Consider the following 19281-nt stretch of genomic DNA (forward strand, 5'->3'; position numbering starts at 1 on the left):
AACCTTAAATTTGGCTGCATGGCAAATCACCTAAGCAACCAGCCAGCTCCTCTTTCACAAGCTGTTATGGAGGTTATTCTGGAAGCCAGGAGGCCCAGCACCAGGAAAGCCTACTCAGACAAATGGAAAAGGTTTTGCACCTGGAACCAAGCTAAAGGCCAAAATACCCTTCAGCCGGACATACCTCAGATTCTACAATATTTAACTGAGATGTTACACAAAGACCTTTCTTTTTCATCTATTAAAATCCATGCCTCAGCTATTTCAGCTCACTACAACACGGATCCTCCCTTATTTTCACATCCACTTCTAAGGCAGTTTCTCAGAGGGGCCAAAAACATTAGGCCTCCCAGGAGAGCACCAACACCAACTTGGGACCTCAGTTTTGTTCTGGAAAAACTTGTGCTACCTCCTTTTGAACCAGCTTTCTCAGCTGACTTAAAGTTTATATCATGGAAGACTGTCCTGCTGCTAGCTATTACTTCAGCCAGAAGAGTCTCAGAGCTTCAGGCACTAATGGCAGTAGAGCCTTTCCTCATTTTCCATCAAGACAGAGTTTCTCTTCGAACTAACCCCTCTTTTATGCCTAAGGTGGTGTCCAGTGGCTCTAAATCAAACCATCCATTTTACCCACCTTCTTTCCAAATCCACAGAAAAAAGGAGAAAGACTCCTGCATTCCTTGGACATTCACAGGCAGCTACGTTACTAATTGGATAAAACTAAGGTTTTCAGAAAATCTGACCAGCTTTTTGTATCCTATGCTACAGCATCACAAGGAAAGGCTATCTCAAAACAGACCATTTCCAAATGGATAGGACATTACATACGTTTTTGCTACACCCACCATGGAAAACCAGTTCCTGCTAGCATAAGGCCCCACTCTACGAGGGCAGCAGCTACATCTACAGCCTTCCTCAGGGGTCCCAACCAAGGATATTCTGGAAGCTGCAACTTGGAGTTCAGTACACACCTTCACCAAACACCATCACTTACCACTTTACTCTAAGACTAGAGCTCGCTTCGCCACTACAGTTTTGCAGGGCCTTCTAGCCTCCTCTAACCCTGTTTGGCTCCACCTCCCATCCTTAGCTTTGGGATTCTACCCAAGTGTGATGACTGCAGCAGGGTAACACGATGAACATAGTACAGATGTCCTTCAAGGATGCATCTGCAGTCTTTACAAATGGGTTGTCCTGTCGTCAGGCAGCCCTTCGGTCGGCCGGATTCCAAAGTCTGGGTCTGGCTTCGGCTGGTGTCGCACTTCACCCGACGTCATTGCGGCAGTTATTCGGGTATAAAGGCATCAGCCGACGCCATTTTACTCCGTCTTTCTTGCCGCGTGGCGCCCGAAGCAGAAGCTGTTCGCAAGTGCCGGTCGGTCAGATCCAGAGATTACTTCTACCGAATACTACTTCGAAGACTTCTATAAAGCTAAGTACCCCGTTGGGGACTCTTTCTTGCCTCAGCCGATGTCAGAGAAAGTTAATTGTTTATCTTGTGGGAAACAAATACCTCATAAAGATTTCCACTCCTATTGCATACATTGTTTAGGCCCAGACCACGACGTAGCAGCTTGTCTAGCCTGTGCTTCTTTTAACCGACGGACGCTTAGACGTCGCTCGGACTTTGCTGAACAGATTTTCGGCTCCGATTTTGCCTACATTATGCCGTCGGATCCTCCGACTACGCAAATAACTAAGAAACGCAAAGAAAAGGACCGACACTCGCGGTCCACCGCGGTTAAGCTAACCACGAGTGTCTCGGTTTCGGCCGAATCCGAGCAAGCGGTTCTTTCTTCAGCCGATAACTTGCCTTCTACCGAGGCCTCTTCTATCATGGTAGAAACGGCTACTGAAATCCAACCTTCTGTTGCGATTTCACAGGATTTATCAGACACCATTCCCCTAGATATTTCTACCCCTGCACGTGGAGCTGCTAGGCCTCCTCCAGCTATGTCTATTAAGGCCTTTGCCAGGGCTAAGGCAGCCAAAGCATCAAAACCTGTGCCTGCCAAGCCCCCCTCTCACAGGCCCAGCACCAGCTCCCATATGCTTTCTTTGGCAGAGGATCTCATCTCTTTAATTCGTGGAGTCCAGCCTCATCCAGACAGGGCCTCTCTCCCTCCTCCAGAAAAGGCCTAGAGCAGAGCCCCTGAGCCAGTAGCCACAGATGATTCCTCTGATGACTCAGATCATACAGACCCTCCTGAGGCTTCTTATTCTCCTTACGAAGACTCTGATGCTGAGGAGTCCATCCCTTCAGCCTCTCCTCCTGAGGAATTTTCCTTTGGGGAAACCTTGCATGCTATGAGGGAACAATTTCAGTGGCAGGGCCAAGATTTCTCAGACTCTAGGAAAAGGCTTAGGACCTTTCTACACTTGCCGCAGCATAGGCCTTTAGCTATACCTCCAGTCCTATCTGTTGTTGATGATGCATTTAATGATGTTTGCACTGCTCCTGATACCTTACCTCCGGCTCCTGCTAAGCCCGATAGGTACTACAGGGTCCCGGACACTCATCACCACTTATATAAGGCTCCTTTTGCAGATCCAGAGACTATCTCCCAGGGCCCTAAAGCTGTAGCAGCTACTTCTTCTAAAAACCCCTCCCCTCTGAAAGGGATTCCAGGTCCTTAGAGAGATGGGGTAAAAAAGTTTACACCTCTGCTACTTTGTCAGCTAGAGCTTTGAACTGCCAATTTCATATGATTCAATATCAAGAGTTTATGCTTGACCAGTTGACTACAAAGCTGTCCTCAGAAGAATCTATAGATAAAAAGTATGTTCAAGAAATGTTACATAACATACAGCAGGTTAGTAACCATTCTTTAAAATGTGGCTATGATGCACTGGAGGCTTCCTTTAGATCAGCCATGACTGGCACAGTTATCAGGAGGCATGCATGGTTGAAAGAACAGGCATTACCAGACCATGTCAAATCTAAGCTTTTGGATGCACCTATGGACAAGGTCAATTTATTTGGTGCCCCCGCACAGCAGGTACTAAAGATGGAAGAGAAAGCAAAATCTGTGCAAACAGTGAAAGATTTCTTACAAGTTCAACCTCCAAGTTTTAGCAGGAACTGGCCCTCCAAGAATTGGTCCTTTCCGGACTCCTCTAAGGCACAAAGAGGCAGGAATAGGCGCTCTAGAGGCAGAAACCAATCCAGAGGTGCCTACAGGGGTCGCCAGTGGCAGGGCAGCAACCAACGAGGCACGGATACAGCCACCACCACTACAACAACTCAATCACAGTGACTTGGCGGTGGCACTGCCTACCAGGGAACAACTAGAAGCACCCTTAGGCGGAAAGCTAACATTATTTTCAAGAAACTGGCACTGCATTACAAGAGAAAAATGGATTTTGCAGACTATAGACAAAGGTTACAGGTTCCATTTCCATACACTACCAGGAAAGAGAGGAATGCCAAACCTACCACCTTCTCAAAGGGCAGAAGCTCTAAAACAAATATCTCAATTATTAAGAATGAGAGCTGTGGAAAAGGTACCATTTATGGAGCAAGGGAAGGGATTTTACTCCAGGCTCTTCCTGGTACCAAGAAAAGAAAACAAATGGAGACCTATTCTAGACCTGTCCGCTTTAAACACATTCCTCATTGTCCCAAAATTCAAAATGCTGACCCTACAGCAGCTTCTTCCCATGCTGGGCAAGGAGTCTTGGCTGGTAACTCTAGATCTCAAGGAGGCATACCTGCACGTCCCGATAAGACCAATTTGCAGAAGATACCTCAGATTTCTTGCAGGATCAGAGCATTATCAATTCTCAGCATTGCCCTTTGGCTTATCTACTGCGCCCAGAGTGTTCACAAAATGCCTGGCATCAGTAATCGCTCATTGCAGACTTCAGGGAATTCAAATCTATCCCTACCTGGACGACTGCCTGATACAAGCGGACAACAAAAACAAACTCACAGAAGATTTACAAAGAGTCATCTACCTGCTGCAAGCCCTGGGATATACAGTCAATACAAAAAAGTCAAGACTGATTCCATCCCAAAGAATAACCTTTCTGGGTGCAGAACTGGACACATCAAAACAAATGGCATTTCTAACTGCAGAAAAGAAAGAGCAACTTCCTCTCTACTTCTTGGCATTAACAAAGCAGAGCCATCTAACTGCAAGAAAAGTGCTACAAGCTCTAGGCTTCATGGCATCCTGCATAATACTGGTACCTCATGCCAGGCTGCATATGAGAAAGCTACAGTGGTACCTAAAGAATTTGTGGTCTCAGCACAAGCACAGCCTAGAAACCAAAATTCCAATGATCCCATGCCTGAAGCAAGAGTTCTTATGGTGGGCTCAGGCCTGTCAATCCAACACAGGACTGCCCTTCTGCAAAAGTCAACCAAGACAAACCATCACGACAGATGCCTCAGACCTCGGTTGGGGGCACACATGATGGGCAAGTGCTTTCAAGGCCTATGGACTCAAGACCAGCTGCATCTGCACATAAATCTAAAAGAAATGATGGCAGTAAAATTGGCAATCCAGGCATTCAGACCTTTTCTCCAAGAAGGCCAGTTGATAAGGACAGACAACACCACAGTTATGTGGTACATCAACAAACAGGGAGGCACACACTCATACCCTCTATGCCGGTTGGCACTGGACCTATGGGATGTGGCTCTGAGCTACAACATTCAGTTACAGGCAATTTATGTACCAGGGAAGGAAAACATTCTAGCAGACATATTAAGCAGAACTACAACAGATGCCCACGAATGGATGCTGCATCCGGACATCTTCAAAACCATCACAAGAGAATGGGGATTACCACAAATAGACTTGTTTGCATCCCCTTTCAATCACCAGTTGAAGAAATTCTGCACAAGGACTTACAACCCACTTGCTTGGAAGGTGGACTCCCTATCCTTCAGTTGGAAAAGCCTGACAGCATACGCATTCCCACCACTACCTTTGATGCACAAGGTGCTTCTCAAGATCAAAGAGGAACGTCCGAGGATCATTCTGATAGCCCCAGACTGGCCAAGGCAACATTGGTATCCACTTCTGAGGAGCATGTCCCGGGGACAAATATGGACACTGCCCCTGATCCCATTACTGCTGACACAGAACAACTACAACATTCTGCATCCAAACTTAAAAACTCTGCAGCTAACTGCCTGGAACATTACATAACAGCAATTAACCCAAATTTATCCCAAAGGGTTAAAGACATAATCCTGGAGGCTCGTAGACCTTCAACAAGAAAGAATTATGCAGCAAAATGGAAAAGATATCTCATCTGGAGTACTGCAAAGGGGCAAGATGTGACACTGGTGAACATAGCCAACATCCTGGAGTACTTGGCGGAGCTCTTCCATACAGGCCTGTCCTATTCCTCCATCAAGATACATGCATCATCTATTTCAGCAGAGTACAGCTTGGATCCTCCTGTCTTCTCGCATCCTCTGCTCAGACAGTTTCTGAGAGGAATCAAAAATGTAAAACCTCCCAGGAAACCTCCATTGCCCACATGGGACTTGAACTTTGTGCTAGAAAAACTGACTCTTCCCCCTTTCGAACCAGCAGCAACTCCAGAATTACAATACTTATCCTGGAAGACTGCTTTCCTGCTGGCAGTAACTTCAGCAAGAAGGGTCTCTGAACTACAGGCATTAATGGCAGTGCAACCCTTCCTAATCTTCCATCAAGATAGAGTGTCCATGAGAACAAATCCTACATTTATGCCTAAGGTGGTATCCAGAGTATCTTTAAATCAGGCTATCCACCTACCTACATTCTTCCCCAACCCACAGAACAGGGGAGAAAGGCTCCTACATACCTTGGATGTACACAGACAATTGCACTACTACCTGGACAGGACAAAAAACAATAGAAAAACTGACCAGCTTCTGGTAGCATATGCAGCAGGAAAGGAAGGAAAACCAATTTCTAAACAGACAATCTCCAAATGGATAGGAAATTGCATTAGATTTTGTTACTCCTACCATGGAAAGAAAACTCCAGAGAACATCAGGCCTCACTCCACAAGGGCTACAGCCACTACCACAGCTTTCTTACGAGGAGTGGCTACCAAGGACATTATAGAGGCTGCTACTTGGACCTCTGTGCATACATTTGCCAAGCATTATAACTTACCTCTATACTCTAGATCCCGTGCTGGCTTTGCCACTGCTGTTTTGCAAGGGATCCTAACTACACCATAATCTCTTCTCATTTCCTCCTCCCCTAGTTTAGCTATGGTATTCTACCCATTTGTAAAGACTGCAGATGCATCCTTGAAGGACATAGTACAGTTTTGTACCTACCATAAATGTAGATGTCCGAGAGGAATGCATCTGCAGTCAGGATTACCCACCCTCCTTCCCCTCTGAGGTACTCCTAGGGTATTTGCCAATCTTCAGCCAAGCTTGGGGGGGATCTATTATGGTGTATTTGTTTGTATATATGTACATACATGCTTATTTATGTGTTTGCTCTTTACTATTTGGAAACTTTGGCATTTATCCAAATTTAGCCATCCAAGAGGGCACCTGGCATCTGGGGCAAGAAACACTGAGGAAAATGGCGTCGACTGATGCCTTTATACCCGAATAACTGCCGCAATGACGTCGGGTGAAGTGCGACACCAGCCGAAGCCAGACCCAGACTTTGGAATCCGGCCGACCGAAGGGCTGCCTGACGACAGGACAACCTATTTGTAAAGACTGCAGATGCATACCTCTCGGACATCTACATTTATGGTAGGTACAAAACTGTACTTTTTGTACCTACCATAAATGTAGATGTTAGAGTGTATACCCTGCTGCAGTCCAGGTTACCCTCCCTCCATCCCCTCCGACCTAACTAAAACCTTTCTATACCTTAAAATCTGATACAACCTTTGTGGTGTATTTGCTTATAGCTGGAGGGATGTTTTGTTTGTGATAAACTTTTGTTATTGGTACCATCTACTGACCACCTTTTGGGGGGCCACCTGACATCTGGGGCAAGAAAAACTGTGAAGAAAATGGCGTCTGATGCCTCTTGTATACCCCTGGCGCACTGACGTCAGGGAGGAAGCGACAGCAACCGATGCCGGACAGAGACTTTGGAATTCTGGCCGACTGCGGGACCGCCTGTCGACAGGTTAACCCAAGTGTGATGACTGCAGCAGGGTATACACTCGAACATCTACATTTATGGTCGGTACAAAACTGTACGTACTTATTGGTTGTTAAATGTTTTGTACATATTTGCATTTCAATTACTACGTGATGATTTTATGATGGGAATATACATATTTAATCTTATATAATCAGTCTTATCAGTCTTTGTTGTATTATATTTTATTTCTGAAGAAGTTCCACAGCAATAAAGGAATGAAAGTGCTAAGACAGTTGTCCAGCGTGTTTCTTTTGGCCTTAAATGGAAGTTATTATGTGGATCTATATATATATATAGATATAGATATATATATAGATATAGATATATATATATATATATATATATATATATAGATATATATATATATATATATATATATATATATATAGATCCAGGCCTGCTGAATCTAGCTTTGTTTGTATAACTTGAGCACTAATCCAGGCATTCTTTAAAGTATTCAATTGTATTTATTACTGCTTGGTAGTAACTTGATTAAAGTGTAGCTATCACTCTAAGTCTTTTGGATTAAGCACTTGGGCTTCAGACCAGTTGTTTTACATTAGGAAGGTTTGTGGCCTGCACTGCGGTGGCAGGACAGATAGCTTACATCCTTCTAAGTTGTGAACTGCTGATTGCGGGCTCAGTGTTTGTTATTCTAAAAGTGCATTAGTTCTGGTTTAAGCACTTGGGCTTCAGGCCAGTTATTTTACATTAAGAAGGTTCGTGGTTTGCACTCTTCTGTGAGGAGAGGCTGGACTCTGCCCTTCTGAGCTGGGAATTTCTGGTTAAAGGCTTATAGTGCCTGCATATTTGAACGGGTTCTTACTGAAATTGGTACACCTTGTTTGCTGTAGCATAGACTAGAGCCAGACCTGCTGAATCTAGCTTTATTTGTATGCTGCTTGTTTGTTTGCTTGTTATTTCCCTGAAACGCTAACTCCACCTAAAACGCGGCTTTTCAGCACTTCTGTGGATCCCTAGTGATATCTGCATTGCTTACTGTACTTATTTCCTTGATGTTCTTCATCTCACATTGCTGCAGTCCTTACTTATGGGTAGTCCGCTGTCCTCGGTCGGCCCGAATACCAAAGTATTAGGCTGACGTCGGTCATGGGCGCCTAGATCTGACATCAGAGCGTCAGGGTATAAAGGCGCATGACCGACGTCATATCCTCAGTCTTTTTTGCCGCATGGTCCGATGCAGAAGCAGAGTTGCAAGTGCCGTTCGGCATTCTGAAATTTTTCGTTTTCGGAGTTTCAGACCGATACCAAGTTGGGCTAAGTACCCCGTTGGGGAATATTTTTGTTTTTTCTTGCCTCAGTTACTTACCGGATGTCAGAAAAAGTGAATAATTGTATTTCTTGTGGGAAACAGATACCGCATAGGGATTACCACTCGCTTTGTATTCCTTGTTTGGGACCGGAGCACGACGTAGTCGGGTGTCGGTTTTGTGCTAGGTTTAATAAGCGCACTATAAAACGGAGGTTAGATTGCGCTAGGTTAGTCTTTGGCAAGAGGTGTAACTATAATATGCCGTCGGATGTTCCGACGCCTGCTTCTACTAAGAAGCGCAAAGACAAATCTTTAAAGCCTAGGCAGGGTGATTCGTCTGTTTCGGACGTCGGACCTTTAGAAGCTACAGCTGAACAGGTGGATCCGGCTGAAGTTTCTGTTGAGTCCCAGGGGGAAACTTTGATTTTACAAGATGTGGCCTCTCAGGAGGCAGGCCAGGCTGAAGGGGCCTCTCAGGTTACTATTCTCCCTTCTATGCCTAAGGTGGTTAGGCCTACTGCTACTGTTTCTAAGGCTCCTTCTAAGGGCAAGTCTGTTTTGCCTTCCTCTGGTGTCAGTTCTGGTTCTTCAGGGTCTGTGCCTAAAAAGCACATGCTTAAAATGGCAGAGGATTTGATTACTTTAATTAGAGGTTCTATGCCCCCTCCTGATAAGAGGCCCAGGATGGAGCCAGAGTTGGAAAGTTTGGAGCAGGCCTCAGATGATTCAGAGTCTTCTACTGAGGACATTCCAGATTTCCCTCCTTATTTTGATTCTGATGCAGAGGATTCCACTCCTTCTGCTTCTCCTCCAGAGGATTTTTCATTTTCAGAAACTCTCCATTCCATGAGGGAGCATTTTAAGTGGGAGGGACAGGATTACTCTGATTCCCGGAAGAGGCTTAGGGAGTTCTTGTTTTTACCACAGCATAGACCCTTAGCTATACCTCCGGTTTTGGATGTTGTTTCAGATGTTTTCTCGAAGCTTCCCTTAATCCAGATTCTGTGCCTCCTGCCCCAGTTAAACCGGACAGGTATTACAGGGTGCCTGAGGCTCATAAATATTTGTATAAGAGTCCTAGGGCGGACCCAGAAACTATTAGTCAGGGGCCTAAGGGTGTTAGAGCCTCTGTTGTTAAGAATCCGGTTCCTCTGGATAAGGAAGCTAGAGCTTTGGATAGATGGGGTAAGAAGGTGTATACCTCTTCTACTTTAGCAATGAGAGCTTTGAACTGCCAGTTTCATATGTTGAAGTATCAGAATTTCCTCCTTTCTCAGCTAAGATCTAAAGTGGATGCCTTTGCAGAGGGCATAGAGTGTAAAGAATTGCAGGATTTAGTGCATGTTTCTGAACAGGTGGGTAAGCACTCTTTGCAATGTGGTTTTGATGCTTTACAGGCTTCTTCTAGGGTGGCTGCCACTGGTTCAGTTATTCGTAGGCACGCCTGGCTTAAGGATCAGAATTTGTCTGCGCATGTTAAGTCTAGAATTCTGGATGCCCCTTTGCAGTCTGAAGTTTTGTTTGGTCCTCCTGTGGAGTCAGTCTTAAAGAAAATGGAAGACAAGGCTAAGTCTATGCAGACTGTTAAAGATTTTTTGCAGGTACAACCTCCAAAGTTTAGTAGAAATTGGCCTACTAAGGGGTGGACGTACCCTTCTTCTGAGTCTAGGGGTAGATCTAGGCGTGGTAGGGGCAGAGCTCAGAGTACCTTCAGGCCGAGACAATGGAGTTCGCCTGCTCAATCTGCTGGTGAGGGCAGGGGCCAGTCCTTTCGTAAACAGGCCCAATGACTTGCATTTTCAGCTGCCAGATTCCTCTTGCCTGGCAGCTCCTTTGGGAGGAAAGTTGGCTCTTTTCAAGCAAAATTGGCATTTAGTCACCCAGGACAAATGGGTATTGGACATTATAAACTGAGGTTACAAGTTCTATTTCCATACCATGCCTCCGTTCAAAGGCATGCCGGACGTCCCTCCTCGGCAAAGGATAGAGGCTCGCAGACAAATTTCTTTACTTCTTCAAATAGGAGCTATACAGCCAGTTCCTCCGTCAGAAGTGGGCCTAGGATTTTATTCTCACCTGTTTCTAGTTCCAAAGAAAGGAAACGCGTGGAGACCAATTTTGGATTTATCTATCCTCAACACTTACCTGGACATTCCAAAGTTCAAAATGCTGACTTTACAACAGCTTTTACCTCTGTTGGGAAAAGATCACTGGATGGTTACTCTGGATCTCAAAGAGACTTACCTTCATGTTCCTATCAGGCCCAGTTGCAGGAGGTACATGCGTTTTCGGGCTGGAAATTTACATTATCAGTTCTCTGCATTGCCCTTTGGCTTATCTACTGCGCCCAGAGTGTTCACAAAGGTTCTGGCTCCAGTGATAGCATTTTTCAGACTAAGAGGAATACAGATTTATCCTTATTTGGACGACTGTCTGATTATGGCACAAGAAAAGGACGAACTTCTTCATCATCTACAGTATGTGATGGCAGTGTTAAGATGCCTAGGGTATTCTGTGAACGAAACAAAGTCCAGTCTAGTACCCTCTCAGGACATGTGCTTTCTGGGTGTGAGACTGAATACAGCTTCCCAGATGGCTTTTTTGACCCCGGACAAACAAAGAAGCCTTTCTCTTTATTTCCAGCAAATGTCTCTACGGTCCAGGCTGACTGCAAGGACAGTCCTTCAAGCCTTGGGGTTCATGGCATCTTGTATCCTGGTGCTTCCCAATGCCAAATTGCATATGAGGAAGCTTCAATGGTATCTTAAAAATGTGTGGACACAGCACTGCCAAGATCTAGACACTGTCATTAAGATAATACCTTGCATTCAGAAGGAGTTTTTGTGGTGGCCTCAGGAATGTCACCTAAACAAGGGACTCTCTGTGACCCGGCCAGAGGCGAGTCAGATTCTAATGACAGATGCCTCGGACAAGGCTTGAGGAGCACACCTCAATGGAAAATGGGTGCAAAACACGTGGCCTGTCAAACTCCAACATTTGCATATCAACTTGAAGGAAATGTTAGCAGTCCAGTTTGCATTGATGGCTTTCAAAGATTTTCTTCGTCCAGGGCAGGTGTTGATTCAAACAGACAACACTACTGTCATGTGGTACATCAACAAGCAGGGGGGAACCCATTCTTACCCTCTTTGCAGGCAAGCGATGATTCTGTGGGAAACTGCTCTCAATCTACACCTCAATCTTCAGGCAAGGTTTCTACCAGGAGCACAGAACTCCTTAGCAGATGTATTGAGCAGACAAATAGTGGATCCTCACGAGTGGAAATTGGATCCTCATGTATTTCATCAGTTGACAGTGTTATGGGGAACTCCAGACATAGATCTGTTCGCTTCTCCACTGAATTACCAGTTGCCAAAGTTTTGCACAAAAATGTTTCATCACACAGCTTGGAAGGTGGACGCTCTATCTTTCAGTTGGAACAATCTGCATGTATATGCCTTTCCACCTCTGCCTCTTCTTCCCAAGGTACTTTTGAAGGCCAGACAAGACAAGCCAACCATGATTTTGATAGCACTGGATTGGCCTCGACAACACTGGTACCCACTACTGAGGAGTTTAGTACGAGAACCTCCGTGGCCTCTGCCTTTGATTCCGCACCTTTTGTCACAAGAGGACAGTCACTTCCTCAATGTCAAGATTCAGTCTCTGCATCTAACAGCCTGGCATATTCTGTTTTAGACTCTGGAGGGTCTCAGCTTCCACAAGTTTTGAATGTTATTTTGGAGGCCAGGAGGCCTAGTACCAGGAAAGTTTACGCTGATAAATGGAGGAGATTTTTTATTTGGAGCAAAGGAAAGGACTTTGATGTCTCCAAACCTGATTTAAGTGTTGCTCTTCAATATCTTACTGAATTATTGGACAAGGGTTTGTCTTTCTCCTCAATAAAGGTCCATGCTGCAGCCATTTCTGCTCACTATGATTGTGACCCTCCTTTATTCTCTCATCCTTGGTTTAAGCAATTTCTTAGAGGGGCAAAGAATATAAGACCCCCACGTAGAGCTCCTACTCCTGCTTGGGATCTCAATTTTGTGTTGGAAAAACTTACTGTACAACCTTTTGAGCCTGCAGCTACTGCTGAGTTAAAGTATTTATCATGGAAAACTGCTTTTTTGTTGGCCATTACCTCTGCAAGAAGGGTTTCTGAATTACAGGCCCTCATGGCAGTGGAGCCTTTCCTGATTTTTCATAAGGATGGGGTATCTTTGCGTACTAATCCTTCCTTTATGCCTAAAGTTGTTTCTAGTGTGGCCTTAAATCAAACTATTCATTTGCCTACTTTTTATGCAAACCCCCAAAATAAAGGGGAGAAAATTTTGCATACTTTGGATATTCACAGGCAGGTGCGTTATTATTTGAACAGAACCAAGGAGTTCAGACAGTCTCAGCAATTGTTTGTTTCTTTTGCTTTGGGTTCACAGGGTAAACCTGTTTCGAAACAAACTATTTCTAAATGGATTGGGTTTTGTATTTCTTTCTGTTATTCCCATCATGGTAAGGAGATTCCTGCTGGAATCAGGCCTCATTCCACTAGGGCTACTGCTACTTTTACGGCCTTTATAAGGGGTGTAGCTACAAAAGACATTTTGGAGGCAGCTACTTGGAGTTCAGTGCATACCTTTTCTAAACATTACCACCTTCCTCTTTATTCTAAGTCTAGGGCTGGATTTGCCACTGCAATTTTACAGGGCATTTTAGCAGCCCCTAATGCTTTATGATTTTTTCCATCCTCCCTTTCCCGTTGCTTTGGGATTCTACCCATAAGTAAGGACTGTAGCAATGTGAGATGAAGAACATAGTACAGTTTTGTACCTACCATAAATGTAGATGTTCGAAGATCCACATTGCTGCAGTCCAATTTACCCTCCCTCCTTCCCCTCTGTAGTTTGACTTGGTGCTAGGCTTTAGGTGATGGTTGTTGTTGGGCATGTTTTTGGGAGGTATTCTGTTTTTGGCTGTGGCCTTTCTGGTTGCGCCTTCTGACATCTGGGGCAAGAAAAGACTGAGGATATGACGTCGGTCATGCGCCTTTATACCCTGACGCTCTGATGTCAGATCTAGGCGCCCATGACCGACGTCAGCCTAATACTTTGGTATTCGGGCCGACCGAGGACAGCGGACTACCCATAAGTAAGGACTGCAGCAATGTGGATCTTCGAACATCTACATTTATGGTAGGTACAAAACTGTACTTTTCACTTGAAAGAAAGTTACTGTTTGTCGTTTTTGCTTTTAAGTTACCTGAAACACATTGCATTTAAGTTACCTGGCACTTACTCACTAAAGCAAGTATATAAGTCAGCACTAAAATATTAAAAGCACTACACCCTCACAAACTCCCCTTGAGTACCTCGTTCCCCTTTGGCCCTTTTTTCTCAATTATAAAGGAATTCCCAATACTATTCTAGCATGTCCAAGGGTCAGTTGTCAATCTCCTCTTTGGTCCAGCTGGTGAATCTCGGAATCTTGAGGCAATGTTACAACTGCCTCATGTACACAGACAACCCTCTCCTCCTCCCAACAAATTCCAACACATGTGAGAGATGCAACCATATAGCCATACTGTAGGCTAAGCTCTCTCAACTCAGTACTGGCGAAACCAGTCAGGAGAAGGAAACCACACTCACTACAATTCCAATCTCACATAGACCTTCCACGACAGCAAACCAAACACATAAACACACAAAAACATACTCAGAGGCTTTAAATAAAAATCTGCCTAAGCAGCAGAGACCTCCAAAGCAGACACCCAAGCAACCGCTACCCCAAAACAAAACTTGTGCAACACATAGCTCACAAAGCCAGTGTGCCGAACAGTCACAGCCCTTAAGGCTAAACAACACACCTGATACACTTGTAATAGGTGACTCTATCGTCAGGCACACTGACGTCCCGCTCACCAGGCTGAACAAGGAGAAGGTCACGGTGAGCTGCCTGTCGGGCGCTAGGATCCGCCACATAACACAAGCACTCAGGTCACTCCAAGACAAGTACAAATATGACTCAGTCATTGTCCATGCTGGTGTGAATGACCTGAGACGTGCCTCCCTGGACTACATGAAAAGAGACATAGAGGAGCTCTGCGCATGTAGCCCAGGCCGGTATGACCCTGACCTTGAGTAGCATCTTACCCTCACCAAGAATGATGCCACAATATGAAGACAAGATGATCAATTTCAACAATTGGCTTAAGTATTGGTGTCATTCAAAGGGGATCCAATGCTTGTCAGCCTGGGATGACATGCTCGACAAGCCACGATGCTTCGCTAGGGACGGCTTGCACCTGTCACCCCTGGGCTTTCGGATATTGGCAAAGGCTCTTGCTACCCCATAGTGCCTTTTTTAGGCAAGGCTCAAAAGACAAACCCACCTCCATAGGTATCACAAGGGATAAGAAACTAAGAGTAATGCTACTCAATGCCAGAAGTCTAAACCTCAAGATGCACGCACTCCAAACTCTCCTTAGCATGGAGAACATCGATATCTGTGCAGTAACAGAAACCTGGTTCAAGGCTACCGAGAGCACCCCAGCACTACCAGGTTATACCTCATACCATGCTTTTCGGCCCCAAAACTTGGACCGTACTACAAAAGGAGGGGGAGTATCAATATTTGTCAAAGATACCCACACCTCCAGGTTGGTGGCACAGCACGAAGCATCAGAGACTATCCATGTGCAACTAACAGTGGGTAAAACTGCCTTCCAGTTTATAGCCTGCTACAGACCACCCTCCCAAACCCAGGAACCCCACTCGGCCTTCCTGAGAATACTGGAAAATATGAAGGTCTCTCCAAACACCATTATATTGGGCGACTTCAACTACCCAAACATAGACTGGGAGCATTACTCTAGCTCCAACACCCTAGCCCAAAGGTTCCTAGAATTTATAAACTCAAATGCTATGGAACAACTTGTTACCACTCTCACAAGAGGGGAAAACATACTGGACCTGATCATCACCTGGTCTGGAGCATAGAGTCCCCATGTTAAAGTGTATCCCTCACTGGTAAGATCAGACCATAAACCAATCTCACTGGATATTCACATCCCGACTCCACCCCCTGCCCTGAAAACCACAGTGAAAAACTTCTCTAAAGTAAATTTCACACTCCTCAAAACCGAGGTGGAATCCTTCAGAGCCCCCGGGCCTGTGAAAAATATGGCCCAGACCGCAGAATCCTTTATAAACGCATTCTATGAACACCTTCAGGAATGCATGGATCATGCAATCCCAAATAAAACCAAGACCCAATCCTCCAAAGGCAGACGTCCTGTCTGGTGGACCCCAGCCATAAACAAACTATACAATAGAAGGAGCAAGCTACTACATGATAGAGCAAAATCCCAAAAAGGGAAGGCATCTCTGATCACTATTAGCAAAAAACTACGGGCACTCATAAAATCGTTTAAGGCCAGCTTCGAGAGAAAAATTGCACAGGACACTAAGGATAATCACAAGGCTTTCTTTAGTTATGTTAGGAACCTGGGTGGGAATTCCCAGATATGCTCATAATTAGTCCAAAATGACAAAAAATACACCGAACCCACAGACATTGCCAACATCCTAGCTGACAGGTCCAGCGCAAACTCCCCCCCCCCCTCCCCACCAAAAGGGTAAATATTTATCCCAGCAGAGTGCTGCCCCCCTGACATCTCAGATGCTCAGGTAAGAGCTGCCCTCTCCAAAGCAAAAAACACAGCATCAATGGGACCAGACGGTGTCCCGGGCTGTGTCCTACATGAACCCCAAGAAGAGCTAAACCCAAACATAAAACTACTGTTCAATCTCAGCCTTACTACAGGATATGTACCCAAAGAGTGGCGTACAGCAACAGTAGTCCCTCTCCGCAAAGGTGGTGCCTCAACGGATCCTGGAAACTATCGCCCCATATGCCTGACTAGCTTGGTCTGCAAAGCAATGGAAAGGATCATCATGGACCTCATAAATAAAGATATTGGGGACCTACAGACACTGGAACCTACCCAGTTCGGCTTTGTTAAGGGCAGATCCTGCCTCTTAAACCTGGTTGATTTCTTTGAAACAGTCACCAAGGCCATTGATGAGGGGAAGGTGGTCCACACAGCCTACCTGGACCTCGCAAAAGCATTAGATACAATACCCCACTCGGGCATTATGGATAAGCTCACCAGCTTAAATATAAACCCCTATGTCACTAGATGGGTTGCAAACTGTCTCAAGGACAGAACACACATGGTTAGAATTGCTGGAGCCATGTCAGACTCCAAACCAGTTACAAGTGGCGTCCCCCAAGGCTCAGTCCTGGGACCTCTCTTGTTGGGTATATATTTCTCGGAGGTACAGGCCAACATGGAAGGACTGTGGCTGACTAAGTTCGCAGATGACTGCAAACTGAGTGCCATAATAGACTCTCTAGCCGACACAAGCATCCTCCAAAAGGGCCTCATAGAAACAGACAACTGGTGCCAGAACCATGGCCTCAAGCTAAACGCCAAAAAGTGTATAGTCATCCCCTTTGGCAAAAACAGTGCCACAAATTACCACATAGGTGGTAATCTATTAAGTACAGAAGAAGTAATTAGGGACCTGGGGACCCAAGTTGATAGCAATCTCTCATTTGACAACCACGTGGCCAAAGTGGTTAGAAAAACATTTTATATAGCCCACCTAATCATGAAGGGATTCACATCTAGATCAGGGGAGGTCATCGTGCCTCTTTACTCATCCGTCATCAGGCCCATAATTGAGTACAATTCCCCTTTTGGGATGTACCTTACCAGACACCTGCAGCAACTGGAAAGACCCCAAAAGTACTTCACCAAGAGGATCATAGGGCTCAAACAGATGCCATATGCTGCCCGGTTAAAGAAACTCCAGCTCTACTCAGTGGCATACCGCCTGCTCAGAGGCGATCTGTGCCTGACGTATAAAGCCATGTCCAACCCGGAATTAATGGACATGCTGCACCTCAGAAAATCCAAATCCTATCGAGCTACGCGCTCGAGAGGCTTGAACCTCAGCACTGAAATAAAAATAGGACATGCTGGAGGGACAGATTCATAACCCATAGGCTCCCTTCACTCTGGAATAAAATCCCAGTGCAGGTTAGGCAGAGTCCCTCATTGACTGTCTTCAAGAGGAATCTTGATGAGTGGATGGGAGATCGTAGGTTTACCCCGGGGTATCACTTCTGTGTCACTGTTAGACAGAGGCACAGTATACTAACCTTGAAAAAGGGCATAGCAAAATTAATTTAAAATGGGTGGCGAAAGTCAAACACACTCTGGCTAGGCTAATAAATGCCCTAGGGCAGATAGCCTAGTATGAACCTATATGTGTGTATATATAGATATATATATATGTATAGATATATGTGTGTGTGTGTATATAATAGATACATGTGTGTGTGTGTGTGTGTGTGTGTGTGTGTGTGTGTATATATATATATATATATATATATATATATATATATATATATATAGATATGCAAATATGTATAAAGTGCATGCATGTATATACATTCCAAGGTGCCTTGTTCAGGATGGAATACTAGGATCTGATCCAGCTACACTGCAGCCCTGCATTAGATTAAGCAGATAATTGGAAAATGAGTGAATTAACAAATTAATAAATATTTGTGTTACTGTAGTTAGTAGTGTTGCTGTTCTATGTTGAGCTCCTGATATAATTTCTGCTGTTTTGTGTTTCTAGCTTTGTGTACAGAACAGCCCCCAGGAAGCTCGAAACATGTTGCTGCAGAATCCCCAACTGGCTTATGCCCTGCTGCAGGCCCAAGTCGTTATGAGAATTGTTGACCCTGAAATTGCAATGGTAAGTTCAGACATGTTAAGCCTTGGCTGTAGCAGCGTCACTTTTAGTCTTTTCAGATACTTGGTTTCTTCTTGGTTAAGGAGTACAGAAATCCATTCTTTAGTAGAACAGTTTGTAGGGCCTGATCAATTGCCTAAGGCAGTGTTCTGTACTTCGTGTTAAAAGAATTTTGAGTGACAGAACAAATACACAATCTCAAAAGCAAGGTTGTACTTCTTACAAAATTACAGTAACTGAAGGTATTTGACATTGTTTATGTATGTTTATAGTTATATTTTGGAATTTGCCATTGCTTCTTAAATGGAGCGGCTGGTTTCTTTATTGGTAAGAGCAAAGATCTTTGCTTATTTTTTTCAGTATGTAGTTATGCTCTTAGCTGAAGTGCTGATCAAGAACGTACGTCCTCTGACTTGTGATCGTACAAAAGCGAAAAGTTATGATCTTCCTTGTTTTCATTTTAATTGTAGAAGCAGTGAGCTCTGCTGAGTGTCTGCCAGACGTGGGTTAGTGGAATCCCAACAACTTTTACATTTAGTCTTGCCACCTTTGCCATAGGAATATGGTAGATTGGAGCAATCGGTGAAATGTAACTAAGAAGGCAGAAGTAACAGAAGGAATTGTAAGGAGGCGAAAGCATACTGTATGCACTACCAGTGAGTGTAGGCTGATGATTTGTGATGTCAGAAATATGTGTAATAGAATAGTATGCTGTACTTAAAGGAAGAAATGTGGGCACTGCAGCCATTGCAAACTTAAGTGTCAGTGGATAGAGAGGGATGTGGGTTTAGAATATACTGTGTGAACATTAGTGTGATACTTAGGAGGGGGTCTAAATTACAGATTGGAATAGACTAATTTTAGTGCTGTAAGAAAGTTGGGCTGGCTAACATGCTGGCTTTAGGCTGGATATGAAAGCAAGCAGTCCTTGATGCTTGCATGTGATGTTCACACCAGAGAGTCAGTAGAGAATAGTGACTAGCTCCAAGGCAGGTTTAATAGTTAAAGAAGAAATGTATAGTACTCAGCAGGGACCCTACTTTTCTCTGAC

The 19281-nt window shown here is 44.7% G+C and overlaps 1 protein-coding gene across 1 annotated transcript in view; it reads left to right on the top strand.

Moving 5' to 3' along the window:
• Positions 1-19281, top strand: part of CSTF2 (cleavage stimulation factor subunit 2) — a 1531011-nt gene that overhangs the window by 460992 nt on the left and 1050738 nt on the right. The window contains exon 5 of the mRNA XM_044057611.1: positions 18114-18233. Within this exon, the coding sequence (XP_043913546.1) occupies positions 18114-18233 (120 nt within the window). The remainder of the gene's footprint in view (positions 1-18113; positions 18234-19281) is intronic.

Source organism: Protopterus annectens, chromosome 15.part0 (assembly GCF_019279795.1).
Source record: "Protopterus annectens isolate FY-2018-M chromosome 15.part0, PAN1.0, whole genome shotgun sequence".
Taxonomy (NCBI): domain Eukaryota; kingdom Metazoa; phylum Chordata; order Ceratodontiformes; family Protopteridae; genus Protopterus; species Protopterus annectens.